General features: G+C 42.6%; 2 protein-coding genes across 3 annotated transcripts in view; one reads left to right on the forward strand and one right to left on the reverse strand.

Annotated features, from left to right (window-relative positions):
* Positions 1 to 7353, reverse strand: part of pbrm1l (polybromo 1, like) — a 24557-nt gene extending 17204 nt beyond the window's left edge. The window contains 13 exon segments of the mRNA XM_061833373.1: positions 20 to 105; positions 181 to 322; positions 1453 to 1669; positions 1738 to 1829; positions 2126 to 2211; positions 2305 to 2403; positions 4409 to 4477; positions 4569 to 4685; positions 4811 to 4960; positions 5094 to 5241; positions 6651 to 6748; positions 6822 to 6978; positions 7229 to 7353. Coding sequence (XP_061689357.1) covers positions 20 to 105; positions 181 to 322; positions 1453 to 1669; positions 1738 to 1829; positions 2126 to 2211; positions 2305 to 2403; positions 4409 to 4477; positions 4569 to 4685; positions 4811 to 4960; positions 5094 to 5241; positions 6651 to 6748; positions 6822 to 6959 — 1442 coding nt within the window. The 5' untranslated portion in view covers positions 6960 to 6978; positions 7229 to 7353.
* On the forward strand, positions 6868 to 25700 carry camk1a (calcium/calmodulin-dependent protein kinase Ia). Of its 2 annotated transcripts, none has more exons than XM_061833380.1 (13): positions 6868 to 6925; positions 7635 to 7760; positions 11455 to 11573; positions 17954 to 18085; positions 18785 to 18859; positions 20540 to 20678; positions 20757 to 20883; positions 21127 to 21202; positions 22864 to 22976; positions 23040 to 23118; positions 24031 to 24118; positions 24219 to 24381; positions 25566 to 25700. In XM_061833380.1, exons 3-13 carry the CDS (start codon positions 11488 to 11490, stop codon positions 25667 to 25669), a joined length of 1182 nt encoding a protein of 393 aa, XP_061689364.1. In that variant the 5' UTR covers positions 6868 to 6925; positions 7635 to 7760; positions 11455 to 11487; the 3' UTR covers positions 25670 to 25700. The 2 variants fall into 2 exon arrangements, with proteins under 2 accessions (XP_061689364.1, XP_061689365.1); XM_061833381.1 differs by lacking the exon at positions 6868 to 6925 and adding an exon at positions 7230 to 7316.
* Positions 25701 to 26055: the final 355 nt, after the last annotated feature.

The following is a 26055-nucleotide window of genomic DNA, read 5'->3' on the forward strand; positions in this document are numbered from 1 at the left end:
TGGGGAGAAGACTTGATACCTTTTTCTCTTGATGCTGCCTGCATCAGATGACAGCAGACTGTCACCATCCTCATCATCTCTTCTCAGAAGTTCCCTCTTTTTCGCCTGAAAAAAAGCAGCACTCTAAATCATTACAAAGTCATGCAAAACGGAATGTTGCACAATAAAACAAATGAATACCTGCAAAATCTGCTGAAGTCTGAGGGCCCGTTTATAGATGCTTGAGTTGGGCATGTTGTATTGCTTAGCATTCTCAAACATCAAAGTGAGGTCGGCATCCATTTGTTCCATATTTTCATATTCACCATTCTTCATCTTTGTCCTGGAATGAAAAGAAAATGCCACTAAATAACATAACCCTGTTGAGGTGGTCCTTGGTCTATCTCTGCGTTTTGTTCATACAGATAAATTTGTAGTCAAAAAGCTCTGTAGTCTAACACTAACAGTAGTAAAGTCACAAATTCAGTAGATATTTATATGAAAAAGACTTAACTTGCGTGAAATTACCGTAATTTCCGGCCTACAAGCCACAACCCACACCCACCCTCCCACACGCTTTCAACCCTGCGGTTTATGCAGTGATGCAGCTAATTTGTGCATTTTTTCTAACGGCCGCAGGGGGGCACTTGAGCGGTAAAGTAAGAATGGGACCGGTGGAATATATGTGCCGAGGAAGTGACTTTTACTGGCCCTGTTAGCGCTGTGCTAGCGTGTTGTTGCTGTGTTACTGGCGTGTCTCAGTGATATTTACCGGTAAGCCCTGTAAGCGTGGCGCTATCGTTACCACGAGCGTTAAACTTTTTCTGTGTACCGTCTTTCTTTGTAAATATCTCGTGTTTCAATGTTGGGACTTGAGGCTTTTACACAGCTGCAGCGTACGTATGTACCAAATGCTATTTCCTTTACAAATGTACTCCGTGAGGCTTGTAACCAGGTGCGCTCTGTAGGCCAGGAATTACGGTAATACCATATATGCAACATGAGCATGATTGTGATTCTAAGGAAAGTGTGCACTCCGTCCGCTTAAGTCTCACTACTAGATAAGCCCTCGTCAGTCGTCGCTACGAAAGGTCACCGTGCGGTGGAGAATAGAGATAAAGGAAAAAAAGTGAAAGACAGACTAGGTAAGCCTCACCATTTAAACCCACAACACGCAAATGTACAAAAGTGCGCATGTCCGTCTTTTCCTTTAATGACACTTCATAAAAACAGTTTCTTTACATTCTCTTTCAAACATTTACACTCGTATGTTCTCATTTATATTTTATAATACACTACTACTTTCTTTATTAAAACCCACAGAACTATAACTTTTTGGAAGGGGAAGTTAAGAGACAAGTGATTTGAGTTACGAGCCTTCTCACGGAATGAACTCAACTCATAAGTCAAGGCATCACACGTTCTGTGCGAGCCTTTCGTAAAATTCTTCTGAATGCATCTACAATCTCTTACCTGATTTGCTGCAGACAAATGGTCTGTTTAATCTGCTGGTAATAGTCAGGATATTCCTTGCGGGAGGGCAGATTCTGGAATGGTTCAGAAAACAGCTGTCCCTGACTGTTCCTCGCACCTCGTACTGCTTCGTACAGCTGGAAGATGGGGTTGCTCATTTCCATGCGAGAACTCTGGCTCTCGGCCTCCGACTCACCTTCGTCGTAGCACACGGAGCCTGCAAAACAGTGAAATGTTTGGATGTTTTTTTGTTTTTTACCATAAGTGCTCCCTAATGACGCTTACCAGAGAGCACAGGGTCATCCTCACTCTCTGAGCCGTACTGTAGAGCTACGCTGACGCCAGAAAGTCGATCTCCCTGACCAGACCTGCGATTTCTTAACAATGCAACAGAAGAAGATAAAAATGTAAAACACACATTTACATCCCAACACTGATTCATACACTAAAAAGGATAAGGCATTCTCAGACTTTGATCATGTACAATTTGATTGCTCGCTAGGAAAATGCTGTGATATTCCAAAATAGTCGCATTCCATTATTGTGAATTCTTGCATTATCTGTAACATATTACAGAAATTAGCAGTGGATTTTTTTAATTTAGATTTTTATTTCAGTTATTGTTCAAGAACATTTAAAAATATATATATTTTTAATAAAAAAATCCAATTACCTGATGCGAAGACTCGATTTGGTGGGCTCAGCGTGTTCCAAGTCAGTTTTCTTCTGAATAAACACTTTCTTAATGGTGTTTGCATCCTACAACATGAGACAACAAGTAGAAATAACAACTGTCTTGCTAATGTATATGCCTGAGGAATAAAGGAATTCAATTTCCAAAGGTTCACATACCTTAAAAACCTGAGAGCCAGGTTCATTGTATGTTTTGGCATTTTTGGCCATGAGGTCAATGTCCTTGCCCATGGCACTGACACTTTTGTAGTATCCCATCTGAGCAAATGTGAAATATTATGTTAAAAAAAACAACCATGATTCTGTTTTTGTTTTAACTGCAGAGTACTGTGCACCAATTGGGGTTTGGGTATGATTACAAACAGCGAGTGCCCTCAAAAACTATTTCTGAATCTAATAATATAACCAATTCTCAATTAAATGTCAAATTTAATGTTTTTCTTTAGCGTGAACGCCGTCTGGCTACTCTTGAAAATTAGCTGGAGAACCCCGCACAATGCGTGACATTTCAGTCTGGTTTAGCCACGTTACTCGCCGTGGAGCCGGCAAAATCCCCATCCAGACTCGTTGCTGCTGTAATAATGGAACTCTGTAGTCAACGGAGGACCCCTTTGTAAAATAATTCACCTTCCTATGGGTGGATATATTTCACTGTTTTTTTTGTTTTTTTGTTTTAATTCTGGCATTAGTACAGTGGTGTCTCGGTTCTCGAACCCAATCAATTCCAGAAGGCCGGTTGAAAAACCAAAGCGTTTGAAAACCGAAGCGTGTTTTCCCATTACAATGAATGGAAAATGAAATAATGCGTTTTAAGCCTAAAAAAAAATACATTTTTTTTTTTTTAGCTTTTCCTGATAATAAACTTCTTCTTCTTTTCCTTTCGGCTTGTCCCGTTAGGGGTCGCCACAGCGTGTCATCTTTTGCCATCTTAGCCTATCTCCTGCATCTTCCTCTCTAACCCCAACTGCCCTCATGTCTTCCCTCACCACATCCATAAACATTCATCCTATCTCGTGCATCCTCCACTCTAACGCCCACTGTCTACATGTCTTCCCTCACAACATCTTTTCTTTGGTCTTCCTCTCGCTCTTTTGCCTGGGAGCTCCATCCTCAGCATCCTTCTACCAATATACTCACTCTCTCGCCTCTGAACATGTCCAAACCATCGAAGTCTGCTCTCTCGAATCTTGTCTCCAAAACATCCAGCTTTGGCTGTCCCTCGAATGAGCTCATTTCTAATCCTATCCAACCTGGTCACTCCGAGCGAGAACCTCAACATCTTCATTTCTGCCACCTCCAGTTCAGCTTCCTGTTGTTTCTTCAGTGCCACCGTCTCTAATCCGTACATCATGGCCGGCCTCACCGCTGTTTTGTAAACTTTGCCCATCATCCTAGCAGACACTCTTCTGTCACATAACACACCAGACACCTTTCGCCAGCTGTTCCAACTTGCTTGGACCCGTTTCTTCACTTCCTGACCACACTCTCCATTGCTCTGTATTGTTGACCCCAAGTATTTGAAATCGTCCACCCTCGCTTTCTCTTCTCCCTGTAGCCTCACTCTTCCCCCTCCACTTTTCTCATTCACGCACATATATTCTGTTTTACTTCGGCTAATCTTCATTCCTCTCCTTTCCAGTGCATGTCTCCATCTTTCCAATTGTTCCTCTGCGTGCTCCCTGCTTTCACTGCATATGACAATATCATCTGCGAACATCATGGTCCAAGGGGATTCCAGTCTAACCTCATCTGTCAGCCTATCCATTACCACTGCAAAGAGGAAGGGGCTCAGAGCTGATCCCTGATGCAGTCCCACCTCCACCTTAAATTCCTCTGTCACACCTAAGGCACACCTCACCATTGTTCTGCTGCCATTTTCCTGATAATAAACTGCATAGTAGAAATACATCAAATCCTTCTTGAAGTCGACAGTTTTACGCACCACTTTCTTTTTTTTCAGCACCGGCAGTTCCACTTGCCTTCTTTGGAGCCATAATCGGGCGTTAATATTGCTCAATTGGAAGAAAAAAAAGTCACTACCGGACACAGTGTGTGGGTCAAGCGGTTGCGTCGCACAGGGTCGAAAACCAAAGCAAAAAAAAAAAATCTCATTTTTGTTCGAAAAACGATTTGTTCGAAAACAGACATTCGAAAACCGAGGTACCACTGTATATTAAATTTGAACCCCAGAAATATAATTGAGGTGTAAAGTCCATTAAAGTGGAGCCACCACCTTTTGGATAATTAGTACAAATGTACCTACCTGTATTCTTTGAGCGATTGTTCTCAGATCTATGGGATCCTTTATAACAGCATAGTAGTCTGGGTAATGCTATCAAAGAAAAATTAAAAAAGGCACGAGAGACTGTAATTACATTTAGTGAATAACAGAGTCATCACTTGAGGATTCAATCAATACTTACTATTTTGGAAGGCAATTTCTCAAAGAGTTTACTGACTACGTGACCTGAGGAGTCAGTGTACAAAACCACCGCCGCTAGAAGTTGCTCTAACGTTTCCTTTAAGCTGCTGGAGGATGCCTGAGTGACCGCCATAAAAAAGAAATGTTATTTTAATGAGAAATGTATGGTTGCTTTCATTTTTAACAGTGCACATGATAACAGGGTGAAAAGGTGACAACAATACAGTACGTCACCAAAGTCACCTCATCTTCTGTTGACACTCCTGGGTTATCCATCATGTCTTCGCCATCATCGTCGTCATCTTCTCCATCTCCGCTCTGCAAAAAGTCATTTCTAGTCTGCAAATAGATAATCCACAGCTTGCTGGCAGCTTGATACTCCTCGCTGTCCCTCTGGATTGATGAGAAGAATTATAATTTTAGGAATCACGACGACACTAATGTCTGAACAACAACAATCAACAACACTGAACATTTTATAATTAAGGCCACAAAGAGTGGAATAAAGGGTTCTTATATTTCATACCTTGTAAAATGATTTGGTATTGTTGAACATGAGCTGGAAGTCTGCAGTGAGTTGCTCCACCTGTTGATAATCTTCCGACTTCAGTTTATGTTGAATTTTTGTCATGTCAATAGGCTGGGACACCACCTCATAGTAATCAGGCAGGTTTCTGGGGAATAAGGTGAGTACACCATTACCTAGCATGAGCTTCAAAACTGTTGTCTGTCTTTGGTCTGAATAAGTTGTTCACAATAAATTGAACAAGATTTCTGATTAAAAAGGCAAAATATATACTCTATATTAATCTCCCGGTGTCACACTTTGGGGCCGTGGCTACCAGCCCATCTGTAATTGGGACGCTTGGATTTTTTTGCCGCATATTCATCCACTATATAAGGGAAAGCAAACCCTATCACTCATTGTCTGCATGAAATCGTCAGATAATAATATTCCACACAATTTTCATGTCTCCACTGGTATGTACACCGACTTATTTAGTGACTGTGTGTGTTTTTCAAGCATGTGCGTCTAGAATTTGTTGAGAAATCGGAGGTTAATTTGGAGTTCAAACTATGGAGAAAAAAAAAGTGTTCATGGGAGGGGGCAACTGGTATTTGGACACTAACTTTTTGCTGCTTTTGGAACTAAGAATCACACAAATATATTGAGATTCATGAAAGAGACTCCTATTCTGAGTGTTCTACGTCGACAATGTCACCATCAACAAAGACACCAGCATTTAATAACTTTGTACCATACTGAATATTTAAGGCCATGAAACACTACAAAACAATAATTTGGTACTCCACAGTAATATGGGGGCATATAGCTTCAATGTAACGGACAATCGTCTATATTGACGACCCCCCCCCCTCCCTTATTAGTCTGTTCCATATAAATTCCAACTGTCCCTTACAGATAATGTTCATTTTTGCTTGATATTGTCTCGAGGAAGGTATGACGTTTAAACATTGCTGTGAATATAGTTTGAGAAAAAAAAACAAATATGTCACGGAACAGTTTCAAATGTGTTCCTATTAAAAGCAAAATATATTGTGAAGGCCACCACACACTGAGTGAACTGAACAATCAACTACATGCTTACCCGCACACTCGGCAATTAGCCAGATACTAGCTGGTGATACTTCAGGCAAAACACACACACACATATATATATGTATATCTGACATTAAGTCCTCCCCGCCAGCATTTTGCACTACTCTGCGGCAGTATGACAAATTGGAGAATCATAATGTGCATGAAGAAAGGCTTTATTTCACATGTCCCTTTTATCATTGTATTAATGTCAATTCTATGCACCAAAAGTACATGTGGTATCGCCACTCAATATTAAGTACTCAAAGTTAATGCATGTACTGCTATTGGTCTGAAAAACAAATGTGATATCAGACATCCCTAGGTACAAAATTTAACATCACAGTAGGCTGTGAACCCCCCTCCCCTCCCCCAGTTGGTTCTGATAAGATCATCTGCAAAGGAATGAGATCTGAGTCCTTTGAGTGCGGAAAAAAACTAAGGAAGTGAAAGCCAATCTCCCAAGTATTTATTGTTACATACCTTCTTTTTGGCACCCTTAGAAAAAGTTCACTGAGGTTTCTTCCTTGATCATCCTTGTAGTCCCTGACAGCGTTGAACAGCTCATGGCATACAGCAATCTAGACGGCAGACATGAATTAGCCTTGTTAGCATTGGAGCGTTCATCAAATACTTTGTGTCCGAGCTGCTTACCGTATCTACAGGTGGAACACTGGAAGCCCATTTCCTTTTGCGACCACTTCCATGAGTAGAGGATATTTCGTCGAGGTCCCCTCCTCCGCTCACACTGCTGGCGGGTGAAGTAGCTCTTCTCCTCTTCGCGCTCGACATTGATGGGCTTGACGACAGGCTACATGACAAAGAAAGCAGACCCCCTTTGTAACATTCGTACAAGTATTTTAATTTAAGTAAAGGAAGAAGAATAGTAGTTCAAGTCTAAACACAGTCGCCTAGCATTGGCATCAATTGGATGCATGATACAAAGCAAGGCGCTCGTTGGCATGTTCGCTTCCGCCAGCCTTAGTAACAAGGGAACATTTTACCATGTTGTACTTTATACCGCTGATTAATGAAGCTCATTAAAACCAAAATAAACCTACCGCGAACGCAGAGAAGACAGCAGTAATTCCCTGAGCTAAGCTATACTAGCGGCTCGCTAGCCAGTGTTTGAAAACTCCAGCCCGGAAGGTGAGTCGGGGATGTTTTGCACAGTAAGCAACAATAAATGGGCGGTGTCTCCCTCTGCATGTCATAAACGGTACTGCAACCGCATTCAAGCCACACAACAATCGCGTGATTTCAAGGAGTAGAAACAAACATTTTGTAACACGTAATTACAACTTTAGTGAATAACGACATGGATTGAGTTATTGCCACATAAATTGTATTACGTAATCTAGTTTTGCAGCCAAATACTCTCAATAACAGTGCTGATTATGAATTGACAGCAAATTATATCACTTTCCTCCCCGTGCAAAGTGATTTCATGCTGCACTCCGTCTACAGCCGCGCGCTCGTCTTTGACGTCAGGAGGAGCACAGCGGAGCGGCGCTGCGCACAAGCCCGGCCAGCAGCAGCCCATCTCTCCCGGAGGCGAGGAGCGCGCAACCCCGGGCACAGATTGCCATTTAGGTATGTTTGATGCCCCATCTTTTAGGAACGCTAATTACAGTGTGCTCGTGCATTACACTCGTGTGAAAGAACCTAACGATGCGGTCTTGCTTTGCGTGTCACATCCTTGAGTGGTGCAGTACACCCACAGTGCATTCTGCCTTCCGCACGCTCACAAGCACAATTCGATTTTTTTGCACAAATGTGTCTCTCGGTCCCAAACTCGTTCTCATTGCTGCTCTTTTTGCCATCAATGCATTACAGCTTCATTTCAAATTTTTGCATTGTCCTATTAGGGTTGATCTTTTATTTAGAAGCTCCAAATTAAGATTTTAATAGTGTCACCATCCACTGTACTGACCATGAATTTAGTTTTCTTTATGACTGGTGTCTTCAAATAAAAGTTCCCATAATTTATTTGTACAAATATGATATATGTAAACACGAATGAAACCTAAGCATCAGATATTGTCATCCTTGGTAGTTCTTGACAAAGTGGAAAACAGGCAGCATAGGCGTTTAATATTTCTACTTATGCACAATCTCCTTTTCTAAAATGCTTATCCTCATGAGGGTCGCGGGAGTGCTGGAGCCTATCCCAGCTGTCAACGGGAAGGAGGCGGGGTACACCCTGAACTGGTTGCCAGCCAATCGCAGGGCACATAGAGACAAACAGCCGCACTCACAGTCACACCTAGGGGCAATTTAGAGCGTCCAATTAATGTTGCATGTTTTTGGAATGTGGGAGGAAACCGGAATGCCCGGAGGAAACCCACGCAGGCACAGGGAGAACATACAAACTCCACACAGGCGGGTCGGGGATTGAACCCGGGACCTCGGAGCTGCGAGGCCAACGCTTTACCAACTGATCCACTGTGCTGCCATAAATAAATAAATATAAATAATATAGGAATATTTTAGTCTACAGATTATAAACTGTCTTAATTGACTGTTTAACCTGTCTACAAGTCACGCTTCCCTTCAGACAATAAACTATCCATCCATCCATTTTCTTTGCCGCTCATCCTCACGAGAGTGGTGGGGACAGTAAACTATGTCATGTCATGGTCCAAGCCGCTTATCCTCACAAGGGTTGCGGGAAAGCTGGATCCTATCCCAGCTAGCTATATGGAACTGAAATTATATCTCTGCTCCAACTGTCCTGTGTGGAGATTTCATGTTTTCCCCTTGCTACTGTGTTTTTTTTTTTTTCCCCCTCAGGTGCTCCAATGTCCTTCCACGTCCCCAAAACATACGTTAGGTGAATGAAGACTCGAAAGTGTCCATTGATGTGAAGATAATTCTGAGTGGTTGTTTAAGTACTGTATATGGTATATGCCTTGCGATTGATGGGCAGCCAGCCCAGAAGTTCAGTGGGCCCTGCTGATCTCACGTCAAGTCAACATGGATGGACTTGTAGTTTTTACTACTTCTTTCATTGATAAGCCTGTGGAAGGAGTCAGTGATCGAGCCGAGAAATCATTTCAATGTTGTAGTAAGGAACATACAGCAAGTTGTACTACAGTGCAGATCTCACCGCATGAGGTAGTCATATTTTAAGATCAGTCTCGTTTCATTTGTGTAATATATGGTACATATAGTATACAGTATATGTGAAGAGATAGCAAGGGTGAACGACTTCAAATACTTGGGGTCAACGATACAGAGCAATGGAGAGTGTGGTAAGAAAGTGAAGAAACGGGTCCAAGCGGGGTGGAACGGTTGGCGGAAGGTGTCTGGTGTGCTATGTGACAGAAGAGTCTCCGCAAGGATGAAGGGCAAAGTTTATAAAACAGCGATGAGGCCGGCCATGATGTACGGATTACAGACGGTGGCACGAAGAAACAACAGGAAACAGAACTGGAGGTAGTAGGAATGAAGATGCTGAGCTTCTTGCTCGGAGTCAGCAGTTTGGATAGGATTAGAAATGAGCTCATTAGAGGGACAGCCAAAGTTGGATGTTTTGGAGACAAGGTTAGAGAGCGCAGACTTCAATGGTTTGGACACGTTCAGAGGCGAGAGAGAGAGGAAACCCAAGAAAAGGTTGATGGATGTTGTGAGGTAGGACATGAGGGCAGTGGGTGTTAGAGAGGAGGATGCACGAGATAGGCTTAGATGGAAAAAGATGACACGCTGTGGCGACTCCTAACGGGACAAGCCGAAAGAAAAAGAAGAAGAAGATGTCTCGCTTCATATGTGTCACTGTGCCCACAAAGCATGGGGAATTTCATTCTGTAATCTTGGAAGCATAGCATCCGGTCAGAAGTAGCATGGATACTTTGCCCGACACAATTCCAGCCTTTTATCGTACAAAATATGACAATATGACTCAAGCGTGATAAAATATTGTACAAATAATGTTTAAAGCGGCGACAATGACATTACATCCAACAGACTCCACTTCATACATGACCCTAATAAAGGACAAGCAATATGGAAAATGGATGCCTCAATGGAAGATGACTTACAGTGAAGAAAATAAGTATTTGAACACCCTGCTGTATTGAAAGTTCTCCCACTCAGAAATCATGGAGGGCTCTGAAATTTTCATCGTAGGTCCATGTCCACTGCGAGAGAGATAATCTAAAAAGAAAACCCAAAAATCACAATGTATGATTTGATGGTAGCATCATGCTTCCGGGGTGTTTTTCTGGACATGGGACAGGATGACTGCAGTGTTTTTAGGAGAGGATGACCGCGGCCATGGATTGTGAGATTTTTGCCAACAACCTCTTTCCCTCAGTCAGCGCATTGAAGATTTGTCGCAGCTGGGTCTTTCAACATAATAAAGACCCGAAGCACACACCCAGGAAAACCAAGGAGTGGCTCCGTAAGAAGCATATCAAGGTTCTGGGGTGGCCTAGCCAGTCTTCAGACCTAAACCCAATAGAAAATCTTTGGAGGGAGCTAAAACTCTGTGTTTCTTAGCGACAGCCCAGAAACCTGGTTTTGGTTTTCTCAGGTATTCAAATCCTTATTTGCATCTGTATCACACAAATGAATCGTTAAAAAAAAAAAAAATCATACATTGTGATGTTTTTAGATTATCTCTCTCACAGTCTCACACTCACACTCTCTCCATAATTTCTAAGTGGGAGAACTTGCAATTTAGCAGCATGTTCCAATACTTATTTTCTTCACTGTACTGGCTAGCACGTCTCCGTCATAGTCGAGAGGTTTTGAGTTTGAATCTCTGCTGAGGTCCTCCTCTGTAAAGTTTGTTTGTTCTCCCCATGCTTGTGTTCTTTGTTTATTCCAACTTCCTCTCACATTCCAAAAACAAGCATTTGAGGTAAATTGATGAATATAAATTGTTCTTAGATTTTAACGCTAGCGTCGGTGGTTGTATATTATGTTCCCAGCGATTGGTGTACCACACGGATAGGGTCCAATTTACCTGCAAGCTTTATAGAAAATGGATGGATGCTATGGTCTCATTGACATTCAGCGGAGTCAAACATCAGCTGCACTAAGCATTAATCACATCAGGCTAAGTGAAGTAATGGACCTATTTTTACAGACTGTCCAGGCAGCATACTCTCTGGAATCCAAATAATTATCGACATTCTATGCCATCGCGCTATTCATATTCCATCCTGCGCCGTCATGCTTCTGCATCGCATCTGACAGAAATTCGGCGTTTCAGCGTGTGCTATTGTTTTTTGCGAGGGCTACCAAACGAATTGTGCACCCTGCTTGTCTTGTCTCCTCGCAGCTGTTGTGTGGCGAATTCCATCAGCGTGACAGGATGCCTCTAGGAGAGGATGGCAACGGTTGGAAGAAGAAGACGTCCGACATTAAAGAACAGTACGACTTCAAGGAAGTGCTGGGGACGTAAGTTGGAGCACCCTTGTCGCAGTAATGGCTGGGGAAACTGTTGCTGATAACATGTCAAGTGGTGTGCCTGGTGTTCTAATTGACTTTAAGTCAGGGGTCTCAAACTGGCACCTCGTGGGCCAATTGCGGCCCCTAAGGTGATATTTTGTGGCCCTCCACTTTACTATGAAAGTTTAATGATAGTGCCGCCCTGAAGTTTGCTTGATGCAAGCAGGGAAACAGTTTTCATTGGTTTAAGTTACAGCACGTGTGCTCAGCTGGTTAAGGGTTGGCCTCACAGTTCTGAGGACCCAGGTTTGATTCCGGCCCCGCCTGTGTGGCGTCTGCATGTTCCCCCTGTGCCTGTGTGGGTTTTCTCCAGGCACCCTGGTTTCCTCCCACATCCTAAAAACATACAACATTAATTGGACACTCTAAATTGCCCCTAGGTGTGATTGTGAACGCTGCTGTGTGTCTCTATGTACCCTGCAAGTGACCCCTCCGTACAGGGCACTTAACCACACCTCCTGAAGTCACTCCACATGTGCTAACCTCAGACAAACAATTAGCAAAAATGGGGGCGCAGGAAGAAAAGACGAGAGCGAAATTGTCCGATTTACAAGCTGATTTCTCACTCGCATTCTTAGCGAATAGTGAAATATCGTTGAAAAGCAGACAGCAGGGCTTCAAGTATTTCAGCGAGGGGTATTTCAATGATATTTAGATGCATATCGACGGAGAAACCATTGATATTAGCACGAAATCTTTCCGGAGTCAGAGGAAGACTGAGAAGCCACATAATATAATATATTATAACCCAAAGACACAATTCGTCATTGACAGTTTTCTATTTTCGTGTTACATATCACAGTTGTGTGCAGAATCTGTATGCGTATCTGTATAGCCGTTTGTGAACCGCTGTATGAAGGAAAAGAAGGCGAGGCTTGATTTACGAGTTGTTTCTCTCGTTTTCTTTGTGTAACGTCACGCGCTCCCCTCAACAATTATTCTTGAATTAGTGCCGAACCTACGTAAGTCCCGACCGAGTACGACAATCACTACTTTATAGTGTCCTCAAACATCCTTCCTTCAGTCTTGGTGTCTCGGTGCACATCGAAGGCTTTTAGGACTCGCTAGTTCGGTTTAGCTTAGCTCGGTAGCCGCCGAACAGAGACACGTTTGTGCAGTCAGATCATCACAAAATATCGCTCAACACAGATCAAGTGTGTCAATCATTCACACGTAGCTATGTTATGCAAGCGAAGAACTGCTAATTCATTTATATGAGATGTATTGAAAATCAAATATAGGGCTTACCTTGCAAACATATCTGTTCCGGTTGATTTTAGATGGATTCAGTTGATCGTACAATCTTTCACAAAGTTTGATCCATCGAAGACGTTTTTCGTACTCGGTCTTCTGTTCCGGTTGATTTTCGATGGATTCAGTTGATGATGCGGTCTTCCACAAAGTTTGATCCATCGAAGACATTTTTTGTACTGGGTCTTCGGTTTTGGAAAAGGTACGAATTGAACTCCACCAACTAGCCTTTCAGGATACCTGTCGTCACTATTACAAAGTCCGTGACTACACCTCTTAACCATATCTATTGTTAAAGAACCCAAATACGCGATAAAACTCTAACAAAAGCTATACTGGACCATGCAACGTTGTCTGAGGTAACGGCGGACGCCAAAAAAGGGGCGTGGTTTATGCAGATCTCTGGCCTCTGATTGGTCAACGACGCGGATGATGCAATTTCTACGGAGGGGTCAATTGGCTGGCAACCAGTTCAGGGTGTACCCTGCCTCCTCCCCAGTGACAGATGGGATAAGTTTGAGGATAAGTGGCAAAGAAAATGGATGGATAAACTGATCACAGCCCTCCATTACTTCTAGACCTTCTCAAAGAATGTAGCATATCTTATCTGTCAATCAGTGTGTTGGTAGCATAGGTGATTAGCTTTATTAGTTTGGAACACCTTGCCCCCCCCAAAAAATTAAAAATAAGAATGTTACACTCCACCCCATCATCAAATGGCATGGAACATAACATCTTGTGTCTGACTGCCGGTCTACTGTTTCATTTCATGACATGAGATCTGGCGTTTCCACTTCCATTTCAGAGAAACTTAAGTTTTATGTAATTTACAGTAATAGGTTATATAATACAGATTTTTGGAGTGAAATTGTCAGTGTTGCCGGACCTGGCATGAACGCGTCAATGAAAAGCTCCTTATGGGCTTGGGGGAGAAGATTACAGAGAAGCTCTTACAGGAATTCAGCGTATGAGGTTAATAGATTTAGGTTGAAATATTATATTCAATTCTGGCTAATCCTTGCAGTTTGTGGCTCCGACGGGTGTCAGGACAAAGCGTCCTCATTTTGTTGGATGAGACAGGAAGACGCTTGTGTCGCGCATTCCCCATCACGCGAACTCATTGCACTCACAAGACAATGCATAATTATCAGTGTTGACGCACTCACTTTGGCTTGGTGCCCGTTGAGCAATCGATGTACAGCGTGCTAAATACATTTACTGTAGTTGAGAGTCTTCAGTTAAGGTTAAACATTGAGACCCCACGAGGTGATATCTTTTATGGGGCTCCACTCCGATTGAGATTGACCGTCATGTCTAGCTTCTTCCATTTTCTAATGATTGCTCCAACAGTGGACCTTTTTTCACCAAGCTGCTTGGCAATTTCTCCTGAGCCCTTTCCGGCTGTGTGGAGTTGTACAATTTTGTCTCTGGTGTCTTTGGACAGCTCTTTGGTCTTGGCCATGTTACAAGTTTGAGTCTTACTGATTGTACGGGGTGCACAGATGTCTTTATGCAGCTAACAACCTCAGACAGGTGCATCTGACTCAGGATAATACATGGAGTGGAGGTGGACTTTTAAAGGCGGACTAGCAGGTCTTCGAGGGTCAGAATTCTAGCTGATAAGACAGGTGTTCAAATACTTATTTGCGGCTGTGTCACACAAATCGTAAAAAAAAAAAAAAATCATACGTTGTGATTTCAGGATTTTTCTTTTTAGATTATTTCTCTCACAGTGGACATACACCTACGATGAAAATTTCATGATTTCTTTGTGGGAGAACTTGCAATATAGCAGGGTGTTCAAATACTTAAATCGTATAAAAGTGCCAATTTCATAAAAAAAAAAAAAAACACCTCAGTTATGTCATACGAGTGTCCAGAAGAAAAGCGCTGCTGAGAGCTACTACAGTTTTGTATCCCTTTAGTCGTATTTGGCTAGAACCGCCCCCTTTCCTCTGATTTTTTTTTTTTTTTTGTCTCTGTGTAGAAGAACTTCGCGTTAGTTGTGTTGACAGTTCTGGCTTGTGAACAGAAAGAGAAGAGAGATCTTTGTTAGTGACGTAGATAAACTCGAGAAATTCCAATGACCTGATGTCAGGCCTCGCAACAGAAAAACGTCTAAAACACGGGAATACGTGGACGATTCAAATTCATTTTTCACTTACCAACATTACATCCCAAATACTGTACTAGAAAAAGTTGGTTTGACAAAATATGTCACCTTTAACCAACACATGACCTTGAGAATATCGATCCGGTGTGAAATAATACAGGGAAATCAACTTACTTGATACACAATACACAGAGGAGTGCTTGATAGCAGTCTACAACCTTCCCTGTGATGTTTAGTGCAGGTCAGATATTGATCCAGTAGATTCCGCTTGATAATCAACATTATTTATGCTTCTCTTTAGTCATGCGTTGAAACGCTTTTACGGTAGGTTCTTAAGTAAAACTCAGCCTTGCCAAATGCTCAGAAGCAAAGCCGCAGAGAGAGAGGTCTCCAAGGAGGAATGAGCAAGTAGAGGTTTAATTACGTGTGTCTCGCAGCAACAGTAGCAATGTGTGATTGTCCGCATCCTCGCCAGGATCCCATTTGCTCGTGTCACGACTGACAAATATTAGGTTTTAAGCGGGAAAACTAATCCTGCGATTAAATCACCGAAGGACGCCAAAATCTAGCTCGGAAGGAATGAAGAAAAAAAATGTTTGTTAGTTGTTCTTTCAATGTAACATGAGGTGCACCCGCGAGACGTTTGGATACTCCCAACGGCAACTTGGACCTTTTTCTCATCTCACAGGATCCCTGCGGTTGCTAACAATGTTCATGACCTCCTCCTGCGTTCCCCCCATGCTTCCCGTGTAAATACGCCACGCTTCCCTTCACCATAATCTATAACGCTGTATCGTCTTTTTCTGAAAACCGCCACGCTACATTTGCAGTATCTATAATTGAGCAGGTTCAAGTTTTATTTTAGGCCGCTGCTGTTCTCGTAAACGTCTCCGCATAAGTGTGGCCTCATCTTTGGCGCTTTTTGTGGCCTTCCCGCCCCTTTCCCCTTTCTCAGTAATGTAACAACTTTAAATTATTTAGCAAAAAACTATCAAACACGCCACATAAAAAAAAAAAAAAATCTTATCAGGAAGTGGCGCAGGTTATTTGTTGAATCATCACACCAGGCGCCTCAAAGTTAATCCAATTCAGCTCATACTATCTCGCCAACTATGTCACTTGATATTCCTGGTCTGTGATCAGCGGTACATTTGCTGCCGTATAAGACATACTGACAAAATAAAGACCACTCGAAGTGGTTTATTCCACTTTAAAGTCCATTTTCAAGCACAAATGGATTTCGTTATGTCATCACAAAATGGTATGCGATTGGCTGGCAACCAGTTCAGGGTGTAGCCCACCTCCTGGGATAGGCTCCAGCACTCCCGCAACCCTCATGAGGATATGCGGCTAAGAAAATGGATGGATGGATGGATAGATAATGGAATAGTCAGAAGAGAAAAGATCCCATCTGGAAGCCTCAAATCTTTTAATTTGATCATGTAAGACGCAAGATGGTGTGCAGCAATGTTTGGAGACGATCAGATAAAAATTATACCATTTTTTTTGTTTGTCCTTGACACATTGCTATAACTTGTACTTTTGATGCAGGCCTTCATTATTTGGCATGTGTCATATTCCAAAGTGGTCATTGGTCTATATAAGGGGATTCTATATTAATTGGTAGACCGTCAGATGAGGGCATATTAAAAGGATAAATATATAGAAAGCCCACACCAAGCATTTTAATTCAGTATGGTTTGCACCACAGAGTGGGTATCCACTGGATGGAGTGGCTATTTTGCTTCATAATGTGGTTGCACAAGTGTGCACACCCTCTAATGGCTGCTTTGTGACTGAGTTCAGAATTAACCAAAATTACCTGAATTAATTCAAACTCCTGTTAAATGGAAGTCATCACACAACAGCCACCATTTAAACGGCCTCTGGCTAAACACAAATAATTTCATTTGAAGAGAACCAGCCCAAAAATGATGCTGAAACCATCCTGCTTCACTGTACGTATGGTGCTCTTTCAGTGATGAGCGATGTTACACTTCATCCAAATTTACCTTTGGTAACTGTCCCATAAAAGTTCAATTTTGGTTTTGTAAGACATAAAAAGAACATCTTGTGTGAAAATGTGTTATGGAAAACTTTACTACAATATCCATCCATCTATGCATTTTCTTCACCGCTTATCCTCACGAGGGTCGCAGGGATTGCTTATCCTCAAACTTATCCCAGCTGTCAAAGGGCAGGAGGTGGGGTACACCCTGAACTGGTTGCCAGCCAATCGCAGGGCACATAGAGACAAACAGCCGCACTCACAATCCCACCTTGAGGCAATTTGGAGTATCCAATTAATGTTGCATGTTTTTGGGATGTTGGAGGAAACCGGAGTGCCCGGAGGAAACCCACACAGAACATGCAAACTCCACACGGACAGGTATGGGATCGAACTCGGGACCTCAAAACTGTGAGGCCAACGCTTTACCAGTTGAACCACCGTGCCGCCCTTTACTATAATATCTGAAATGTTTTTGAGGTTAATCAGAGGCACTTTAAATGGTGCCAGGTGTGGGCCCACCCCATTGAACATGAGTTTGAATGGGATTTGCGAATGATAATTCTAGACATCGCCACATTCCAATTTTAAAGGGGTGTCCACACTTGTGCAACCACATTATTTGGGTGAGTAGACCTTTTATATTCACTGTCACTCCAATATGTACGATCAGATACAAATTGCTCAAATGCAGATTTTTTTTCCACCCCTTTTGTCAGGATGTTGTGTTGCAGTTAATGTTTATGATTATCCTTAGTTAAAAAAAAAAAAACAAAGACCCTTTGTGGTGAATGTCAAAGTTTTATGCTATCATGCAATATTATCAGCACGAACCTCTCCAAAAGTGCTTGTGTGCTATCTTTCCCCAGCATTCCCGTTTTCCCTCATCTCACCTGCCATCCCCACATGATTTACTCCCTCATGTGTCCACCGCTTGTTTATTTGTTTTTTTTCCAGGGGAGCTTTCTCTGAGGTGCTTCTTGCTGAAGAGAAGCGGACCCAGAGGCTGGTGGCCATCAAGTGCATCCCAAAGAAAGCTCTGGAAGGCAAAGAGAACAACATAGAGAATGAGATCGCGGTACTGCACAGGTGAGCCGAACCATTTCCCGCACCCCCGGCCCCAAAGTCTCTCCTATTGTCCGGTGGAACGGCGTGGCGAGTGCACATCTTAACCCGATGTAGATTAAATGCACGAGGTCAAGTGAACGGGCCACCGAGCGCACGGTATCGGTAGAAACATTTGGATTGTGCGCCGGAAATGTCAGGAGTAAAGAAGATAGACCTATTTTTAGTGTCCCTGTTGCCAGGGCAACAGCACACAGAGGCGGAGATGGTGTGGAGTTCCCTGCAGCAATGTATTGAAGAGAAGAAGACGTAGCGGGTGGAGAAGAAGTGTGTGTGTGTGTTGGGGGGTGGGTGGGGACTATGGACTGAAATTTGAAGACACTCTTAAGCTAATAGAGTATTCAGTGGGAAATTCTGCTCACCCTGCAATATCCTCCATCCTCCATCTGGCAGTGTTAATGTGACATATTCTACTCTCGCACGTTGACAGGAGATGCGCTTCTGGATGCTTCACGCTGCATATTTTACACTTCCCGTCATTTCAGAATCCGCTTCGAGTAGCGCATTCATCAGCCCCGACGCCGCTGCGTCCTTGCATTATACCACACGTGCGAGGCGTCTTAATAGTGACGTGGCGCAACAATTATGCCATCTGGTGACCACATTACGGCTGGCACTGGAGGGAAATTGTAAACAGTAATTATGCTTTCGTGACATTTTCAGAATCAAGCACCCCAACATCGTTTCGCTGGAGGACATCTTTGAAAGCACGTCTCATCTGTACCTCGTCATGCAGCTGTGAGTCCTCCTTTCGATTTGAGAGCGGACGGGCATATTTTAAGACAAAATGGAGACGTCAATGTCATGTCATAATTTTTGGGGGGGTGGGTGGGGGTGGGGCTCTTTACATTTTTCAAGGCTGTAGTGGCCATTCTTGTAAAATGACGTTTCGGTGTTACTGTATGTCATCCATGCCGTGTAGTATTTAGTCTGTTCCAAATGAAATATTCAAACCTTTCAGCATCAAGCAGAATTATTTTATATGGAAAGAGATCTGGTTTCAGTTTTTGGACCACACTTGATTAAAATAGGGGAGCAAAGTCCTTCATTTACTGCCCAATCAGACTTATCAGTTTAAGTGGGATAATGTTTCAGGATTCAATATAAAAAATAAAAATAATTAAATAAAATAATAATATAAATAAATAATAATAATGCATAAAAAACATTTTGTGCAAGTGAGTGTGAGTAACCCATTGATACGATTGGCTTCCAAGTGCATGCAACATGTGGTAAAACATGTAATGATACTATTATTTAGTTTGAAGAAATAAAAGAGTGAGAAGTGGAGGTCCTCAAGGCTAACAAGAGACTTGAGAAAAGAGCCTTGGGGTCTGTGTGTCATTTTTGGCCAAAATATACAGTATACACTGTACTAGCTGCGTTTTGGGTAAACCACTTGAGAACAGAGCCTTTCAGGGATGCTCCTTTTGTACACAATCGCGACACTCACACGTTTCCAATCAACCCGTTCATCCGTTCTGCTATCAAGCCAATTTTGTTCAGAGCCATGAGAATGAAAGTGGCAAGGGGACTTCAAACACGTGAGGAAAAAAAAGAGCCCAGAGACAAGCTGTCATTTTGGTTCTTCAGGGCTCGGAATACAAGTTGCTTTATGCCACACAAACACGGTAGCGTGACGCATTCCGGAGGTTTAGGGTTAGGGGAAGGAGTCCAAGTACGCCCTCTCCTGGAATTCGGATACACGAAGTACCGGTCCCGGGATCGGGAGTAATTTGCACGTTCCTTCCCCCGACGTTCCTCATCGTCCCTTCCACCTCTCCGCTCTTGATGGTCGTTTCGACGATATCGTCCATAGCGGACAGGGGTCCACTCTTCCTCATCCCTGTCTCTGACCATTTTTATGCATTTATTTCTCAAAGTAATTATTTGTTTGTAAATGAATTTTTAAACGTAAATTGTATTTATGATGAAAAAATGGTTTTTTTTTATAAGTATTTTAATCAAAAATGAATGTTTTCAGATGAAAAGAAATGAAAAGGCAATTTGTGTTGAAAAATGCAAAAAAAAGAAAAAAAAAGAAAAAATTTATCACTAATCAATAAATTGATCAATAACCGATAAATTGATCAATAGATGATCAATCACTGTGACCGGTCATCAATAAGTGCGTGCCCGACAATGTTTCTTCAGATCGATTGGCACACAATCACAGCGCAGCACGTTTGGAGGTGTTGACGCTTCGAAAGCCGAGCTTCAACTTTTAGGTTTAGGGTTAGGAACCTGTTGCGGACTTCCTTAAAGGCATGATCTTGAGCATCACGTTTAACGCTGCACTGAAGTGGCGTTCCTCAAGGCCGTTTGGGTTCTATTTGTCAGCTTGTCATTTTTGCCTTCAGCATAAACAGACTCTGTCACTCAGTTCCGATTAAAATCAGCTTTGCTTTTATCGCACAGTGTATCAGGTGGTGAGTTGTTTGATAGAATTGTGGAGAAGGGCTTCTACACAGAGAGGGATGCCAGCCAGCTCATACACCAGATCTTGGATGCAGTCAAATACCTCCACGATATGGGGATAGTGCACAGAGACCTGAAGGTAAGGATGGGGAAAAAAAAAAAAAACTGGAGCGAAACTGCCACTGTTCTCTAACTGTAACGATGCCTGTATTTGCAGCCGGAGAATTTGCTGTATTACAGCATGGACGAAGACTCTAAGATCATGATCAGTGACTTCGGCCTGTCCAAGATCGAGGGAGCAGGCAGCGTTATGTCCACAGCCTGCGGGACTCCCGGATATGTGGGTGAGGCATTTATATCCCGGGTGAGGCACGCCTCTTTTTTGTATGCTCAGCACTCCCTGGCTCAGCTGACATCCTCTTGTACACATTGTCCCGTGAGAGGCTCTCTCATCCACTAGTGAGTCAAGTGCAAGCGATCCATAAGTACTCTCTACTCTCTTTAACGTGACCCGGCAGCTTGCAAAAGTCAAGATGACTTTGAATGCAACCCTCACCGCTGCAGTGCATTTGCGTGTTGTTACACAGCTCCTGAGGTGCTCGCCCAGAAGCCGTACAGCAAAGCAGTCGATTGCTGGTCCATAGGAGTCATTTCGTATATTCTGTGAGTTTGAATTTCTTCAGTTTGTTGCAATTACAGTAAATAAGACTTTACTAGGGTCAAATGTGGCATTTTATTGGAATACAATACAGGGAGTCCTTGGGTAAAGACTTCGACTATAATGCCCGTCCGCCATTTTGTCTGGCTAATGTTTGTCCGTGTTTGTACGCCGGTGGTACTTTCGCATTTTTCGCCCTTCTTTTTGGACATTATCACCCCAAAGAAGAAAGCTGTCTTTTCGAAATGCTTCGTGTTTGTACGCCGGTAGTACTTTTGCATTTTTCGCCCTCCTTTTTAGACATTATCACCTCAAAGAAGAAAGCTGTGTCTTTTAGCAATGCTTCTGCAGCCAAAACAAATTCCATTACCATGGAAACGAAGCTCAAGATCATAAAAAGATTGGAGAAAGGAGAGACACCAACACCACCAAGGCTACTTTCGGTCGACCGTGGTGACAATTATAAAAGACAAAGCCCGTATTTTAGCGCGTGTGAAGGGTTCTGTTCCTATGTCGGATACAATGATCACAAAACAAGGTTCTCTGATACTTGTCGAGATGGAGAGGACTGAGGACCAGGTTCCTTCGCAATGGCAAAGGACAACCTCCCCTTCTTCTTTTCTATCCAACTTTCAGCAGTAATGCCAAGTACATCACCTTGTTTATTTCAATGTATTTGTTCTTTATACAAAGTATTTTGATATAAATTCTGACTTTAATGGTGGAATCTTAGTTAACGCGCTACTGTAGAAACGGATCCCAGTCGTAGACCGAGGACTCCCTGTACTATAAAATGAAATTTTTAGAGAAATTGAACGTCTGCTGAAGAACTGATGAACTGAAATACTGTACTGAAATGAAGAAAAGAAGAATGTAAGAACGTTTATCACTCATAAAAATGAGTATTGATAACGTGCTATTATATAGTGTGATATAGTAACATAAGTACAGCAAGTGCTAAGGCTGATTGAGAAGGGTTTTCCATTCTGCTTCATATTCCTGTACTATTTCTAAAGAAAACTGCTAAAATGCTAGCATGCTACCAGTTAGTATGCTAACATATGGCAAACTAAGTAGATAAAGTAGTGAGGCCAGTTAAGAAGTGTTCTACATCTCTTCCAGTATGATGGTACTATTTCTAATGAGAATTGATTAAAAAGCTAACATGCCACCATGTTTGTAGAAGCTTAACCTCTTGAAGGCAAAGAGAACCATGCTGCCGTGTTAGCCTTTAATCAATTCTCATTAGCAAAAACGTTGCAAAATAGTAAGGGGAGTAAATGAACGGCAAATGTCCGGAATAAGCAAACAGTTTGAATAATCAGCTGAAAAATGTCATAGGATTGAAAAATCTATTTTTCCGTTCATTTGGGTATTTTGCCACAGAAAGTAATGGAATCCCGGAAAAAGAGGGAAAGCAAGGAACGTGAAAAATCATTCCTGAATGTGCTAAATATTGTCTCGAGCTCTTTGAAAATGTTGATGTTTTAAAAGGACAAAAAGTGGATGTGAAAAGGGAATTTTGGCATGGCGTATCGATGAGTTTATAGTTTTTGGACAATATTCGTTAAAAATGGCATATTATTATCTTCATAAAGCCAGAATTTGATGACCAATCATGCCTAATGAGGTAGTGATTTCTTTCTTTTTTTAAATGTACCTTCAGACTTTGTGGGTATCCTCCATTTTACGACGAGAACGACGCCAAGTTGTTTGAGCAAATCCTGAAAGCGGAGTATGAGTTTGACTCTCCGTACTGGGACGACATCTCCGATTCAGGTATCCCTGGAGTAAACATCTAAAAATCTGACAACACATCACAAACGTAACTTTGATTTGTAGCCAAAGATTTTATCTGCCACATGATGGAGAAGGATCCTTCGAAAAGATACACATGTGAACAGGCCCTACAGCACCCATGGTAGGAACTTTTTCCTCATTCTACACGTATTCAAACAACTCATTTGAACACATTGTAGTTACGGTCTCCCTCAGAGGGCCGTGATGACTGTGAAACCATAAAAATCTTTACTCACCTCATCATATTTATACATGCAATTTGAAGTTTTGGTACGGATTTTAGCAAGAATCACGGAAGTTAGCCCACATGATTTGCCTTTGCGGGCCACATAAAATTATGCGGCGGGCCAGATCTGGCCCCCGGGCTTTGAGTTTGACACCTGTGATTTATGAGTACCTGAGAGAGGGTCTGCCTCATTACCTCTTTAGCACCAAGCTCATTCGAGCATGCCTTTACTGCATGGACCCTGCTTTGTGTGCTAAGAACAGAAAAGGACCGTCCCAATATCCCATATACCATAGAAGTAGATGAAATATCTTGGCAAGATGCATAGCTAAAATTCCAATAATTGATTTTAGCGGGTTGTATTTTTCATGAATTTCATCTAAACTTGTCTGATCACACATCATTTATTCATTTAGGTCGAAGAAAACTTTAAGCACATCTTCCAGGAGAGACTGAAGCACAATCAGCGAAACACTGACTTATGTAAAAACGTTTGGGACAACCCCTTCTTCTGTCTGGCTATGTGTGGAGCTCTTATTTTTACTGGTTGCATTCTGTCAAAATTTTTTTGGATGACTTTTTACTGTCTTTGTTTCTCTGTAATGCCGTCACTCTTCCCTTAATAACACTCCCTTGAGGTTCAGCTCAGGTTAATTTGACGCTAAAATCTAGGATTCTTTGAACTTTATTTTTAAAAATCACATTTACTAATTCATGTTTTTTGATCTTCTATATGAAAGAAAAAAGATTAATAAAGCGACCTCACAGTCCCCTGCTTGATTGACGTGACGCGTGTCGCTTTCCCAGGATCTGCGGCGACACCGCCTTGGACAAGAACATCCACGAATCCGTCAGCGCTCAAATCAAGAAAAACTTTGCCAAAAGCAAGTGGAAGGTTGGTGATTCAGTGGAAAGAAAAAGTTAACAAGTTTGTTTGTTTGTTTGATCGTTTGTAAGACTTTCCCGGCTGTACCCTCGTGCTGTGTCCAACACAGCAAGCGTTCAACGCCACGGCGGTGGTACGCCACATGCGCAGGCTGCAGCTGGGGACCAGCGTGGAGGGACCGAGTCAGATCACTCCCACCAGCCCCTGCCACGGACTCCTGCTCCCCGAGGAGGAAGAGGAAGATGAGCTGGGGAACGGCGAGGATGACAGCTGTGAGTTTGCAAAGCACTTCACAAAAGTGTCGGTCTGAAAATCATTTTTGCAACACATAGGTTTACTGCTATGAAAAATCGGAAGACAAACTCATCTTAAGAGTGGCACTAAATAAGAATCTCTGACTTGCCTCTTTGTAATTACACAGCGCTCCATTAAATGTGACAGGAAAGCCATTGCTTACTGCAATAAAACACAAAATTAATGAACGTACAGCTCTGAGCTGTCAGCTCACAATATTGTCACTCTTAACCCGAAACAACTCAATAATTCAAAACTGATGGGATGTAACGGATCAAGGTTCATTTACGTGGTAATCTATTTTATAATTATGTACTTTATTTTGTTTACGTGCTCAATTGTCCTCGCTGGATTATTAAGTACAGCAGCGGCGCTGCCAGTCGAACACAGTCTGCTCTGTGAAGCTGGTTGACTTTCAAATTCTTCTCGTTTTTAAACACATCAAAAAACACATACAGTAATTCTCGGCCTACAGAGCGCAACTGGTTATAACTCTGGCCCGGTACATTTGTAAAGGAAACACCATTTGGTACATCCATACACCGCAGCTGTGTAAAAGCTGCAAGTGCCCACATTGAAACATGAGATATTTATATTTAAGAACAACGACAGAGAATTTAACGCTAGCGCAGCGCTAACGCTAGTGCCACGCTAACACAGCCGGTCAACAAAAAACATACCGGTAAAAACACTTAGACACAGCAGTAACATGCTAGTGCAGCGCTAACAGGACCGGTAAAAGTCACTTACTCAGCACATGTATTCCACCGGTCTAAAAACCGGAATGCCCACCCGGAGAAAACCCACGCAGGAACGGGGAGATCATGTAAACTCCACAGGCCGGGGTTAGACCCCCGGTCTTCAGAACTGTGAGGCCAATGTGCTGCCCCAAGGGAAACATTATGAAATACAAAAGAATAGACAGATGGGAATAATTCGTGCCATTTCATGGAACAAATGCAAATTGTAAAGTTGTAAATGTAGGTCACCGCTTCGGGCCTACCACTGGCCATCGAGAACGGGAGACAACAGAGGAAGGCGTGTGAAGTACGGTGCCATCACCTACTGGCGTTTTAGAGGAACTGCCAGAATGAGAAAGTGCCCGTTTTCTCACTGGAATGAGTCAGTAAGTGCGTCTTTATCTGGCATCTGTCACGTGCAGTGTCCCACTACAGCGATGACCGTCGCGGAAGCGCCGAGGGCAGCACGGACAGGGACAGCCTGAGGAGCTGCACTTACTGCTGCAGGCCGGCCAGTCGTATCTGAATACAACCTCATTTTTTTAATGACTTCTCTTTTTTGTTCTTAAATGATGACACTGAGACCCTCTGGAGTGCACAGAGAGCTGCTGCCCACCCAGTCTAGCCAGGAATGCAGAGTAGCGCTCAGCACATAGCATCCAGCATGTTGACCACAGTCTTGCGAGTCCTCGAACGACAGACGTGATTTTACAGCTACCTCTCGTTGGAGCAAGTTTTGTTTCAAACTCCACTGTGATTGCAGTTCGTTATATTTAAGGCCTTCTGCTTACTTTTTGCCTTCTTTCATTCCCACGTTGTGAGTGTTTCCGGACCTTAATTGAGCCAAGGCTTGGAATTGTAAATTGGGTGATATTTGGTGACGTTTCAGGGTGAACCCAAAAGGCAAAAAAG

This window comes from Syngnathoides biaculeatus, chromosome 10 (assembly GCF_019802595.1).
Source record: "Syngnathoides biaculeatus isolate LvHL_M chromosome 10, ASM1980259v1, whole genome shotgun sequence".
Classification (NCBI taxonomy): domain Eukaryota; kingdom Metazoa; phylum Chordata; class Actinopteri; order Syngnathiformes; family Syngnathidae; genus Syngnathoides; species Syngnathoides biaculeatus.

What these genes read in the sequence shown, in the direction of transcription:
- camk1a (XM_061833380.1), top strand. Translation starts at nt 11,488, where the DNA reads ATGCCTCTAGGAGAGGATGGCAACGGTTGGAAGAAGAAGACGTCCGAC. An exon ending in TTCAAGGAAGTGCTGGGGAC is followed by an intron (nt 11,574 to 17,953) that starts GTAAGTTGGAGC and finishes TTTTTTTTCCAG; the next exon opens with GGGAGCTTTCTCTGAGGTGC. An exon ending in GGAGTCATTTCGTATATTCT is followed by an intron (nt 21,203 to 22,863) that starts GTGAGTTTGAAT and finishes ATGTACCTTCAG; the next exon opens with ACTTTGTGGGTATCCTCCAT.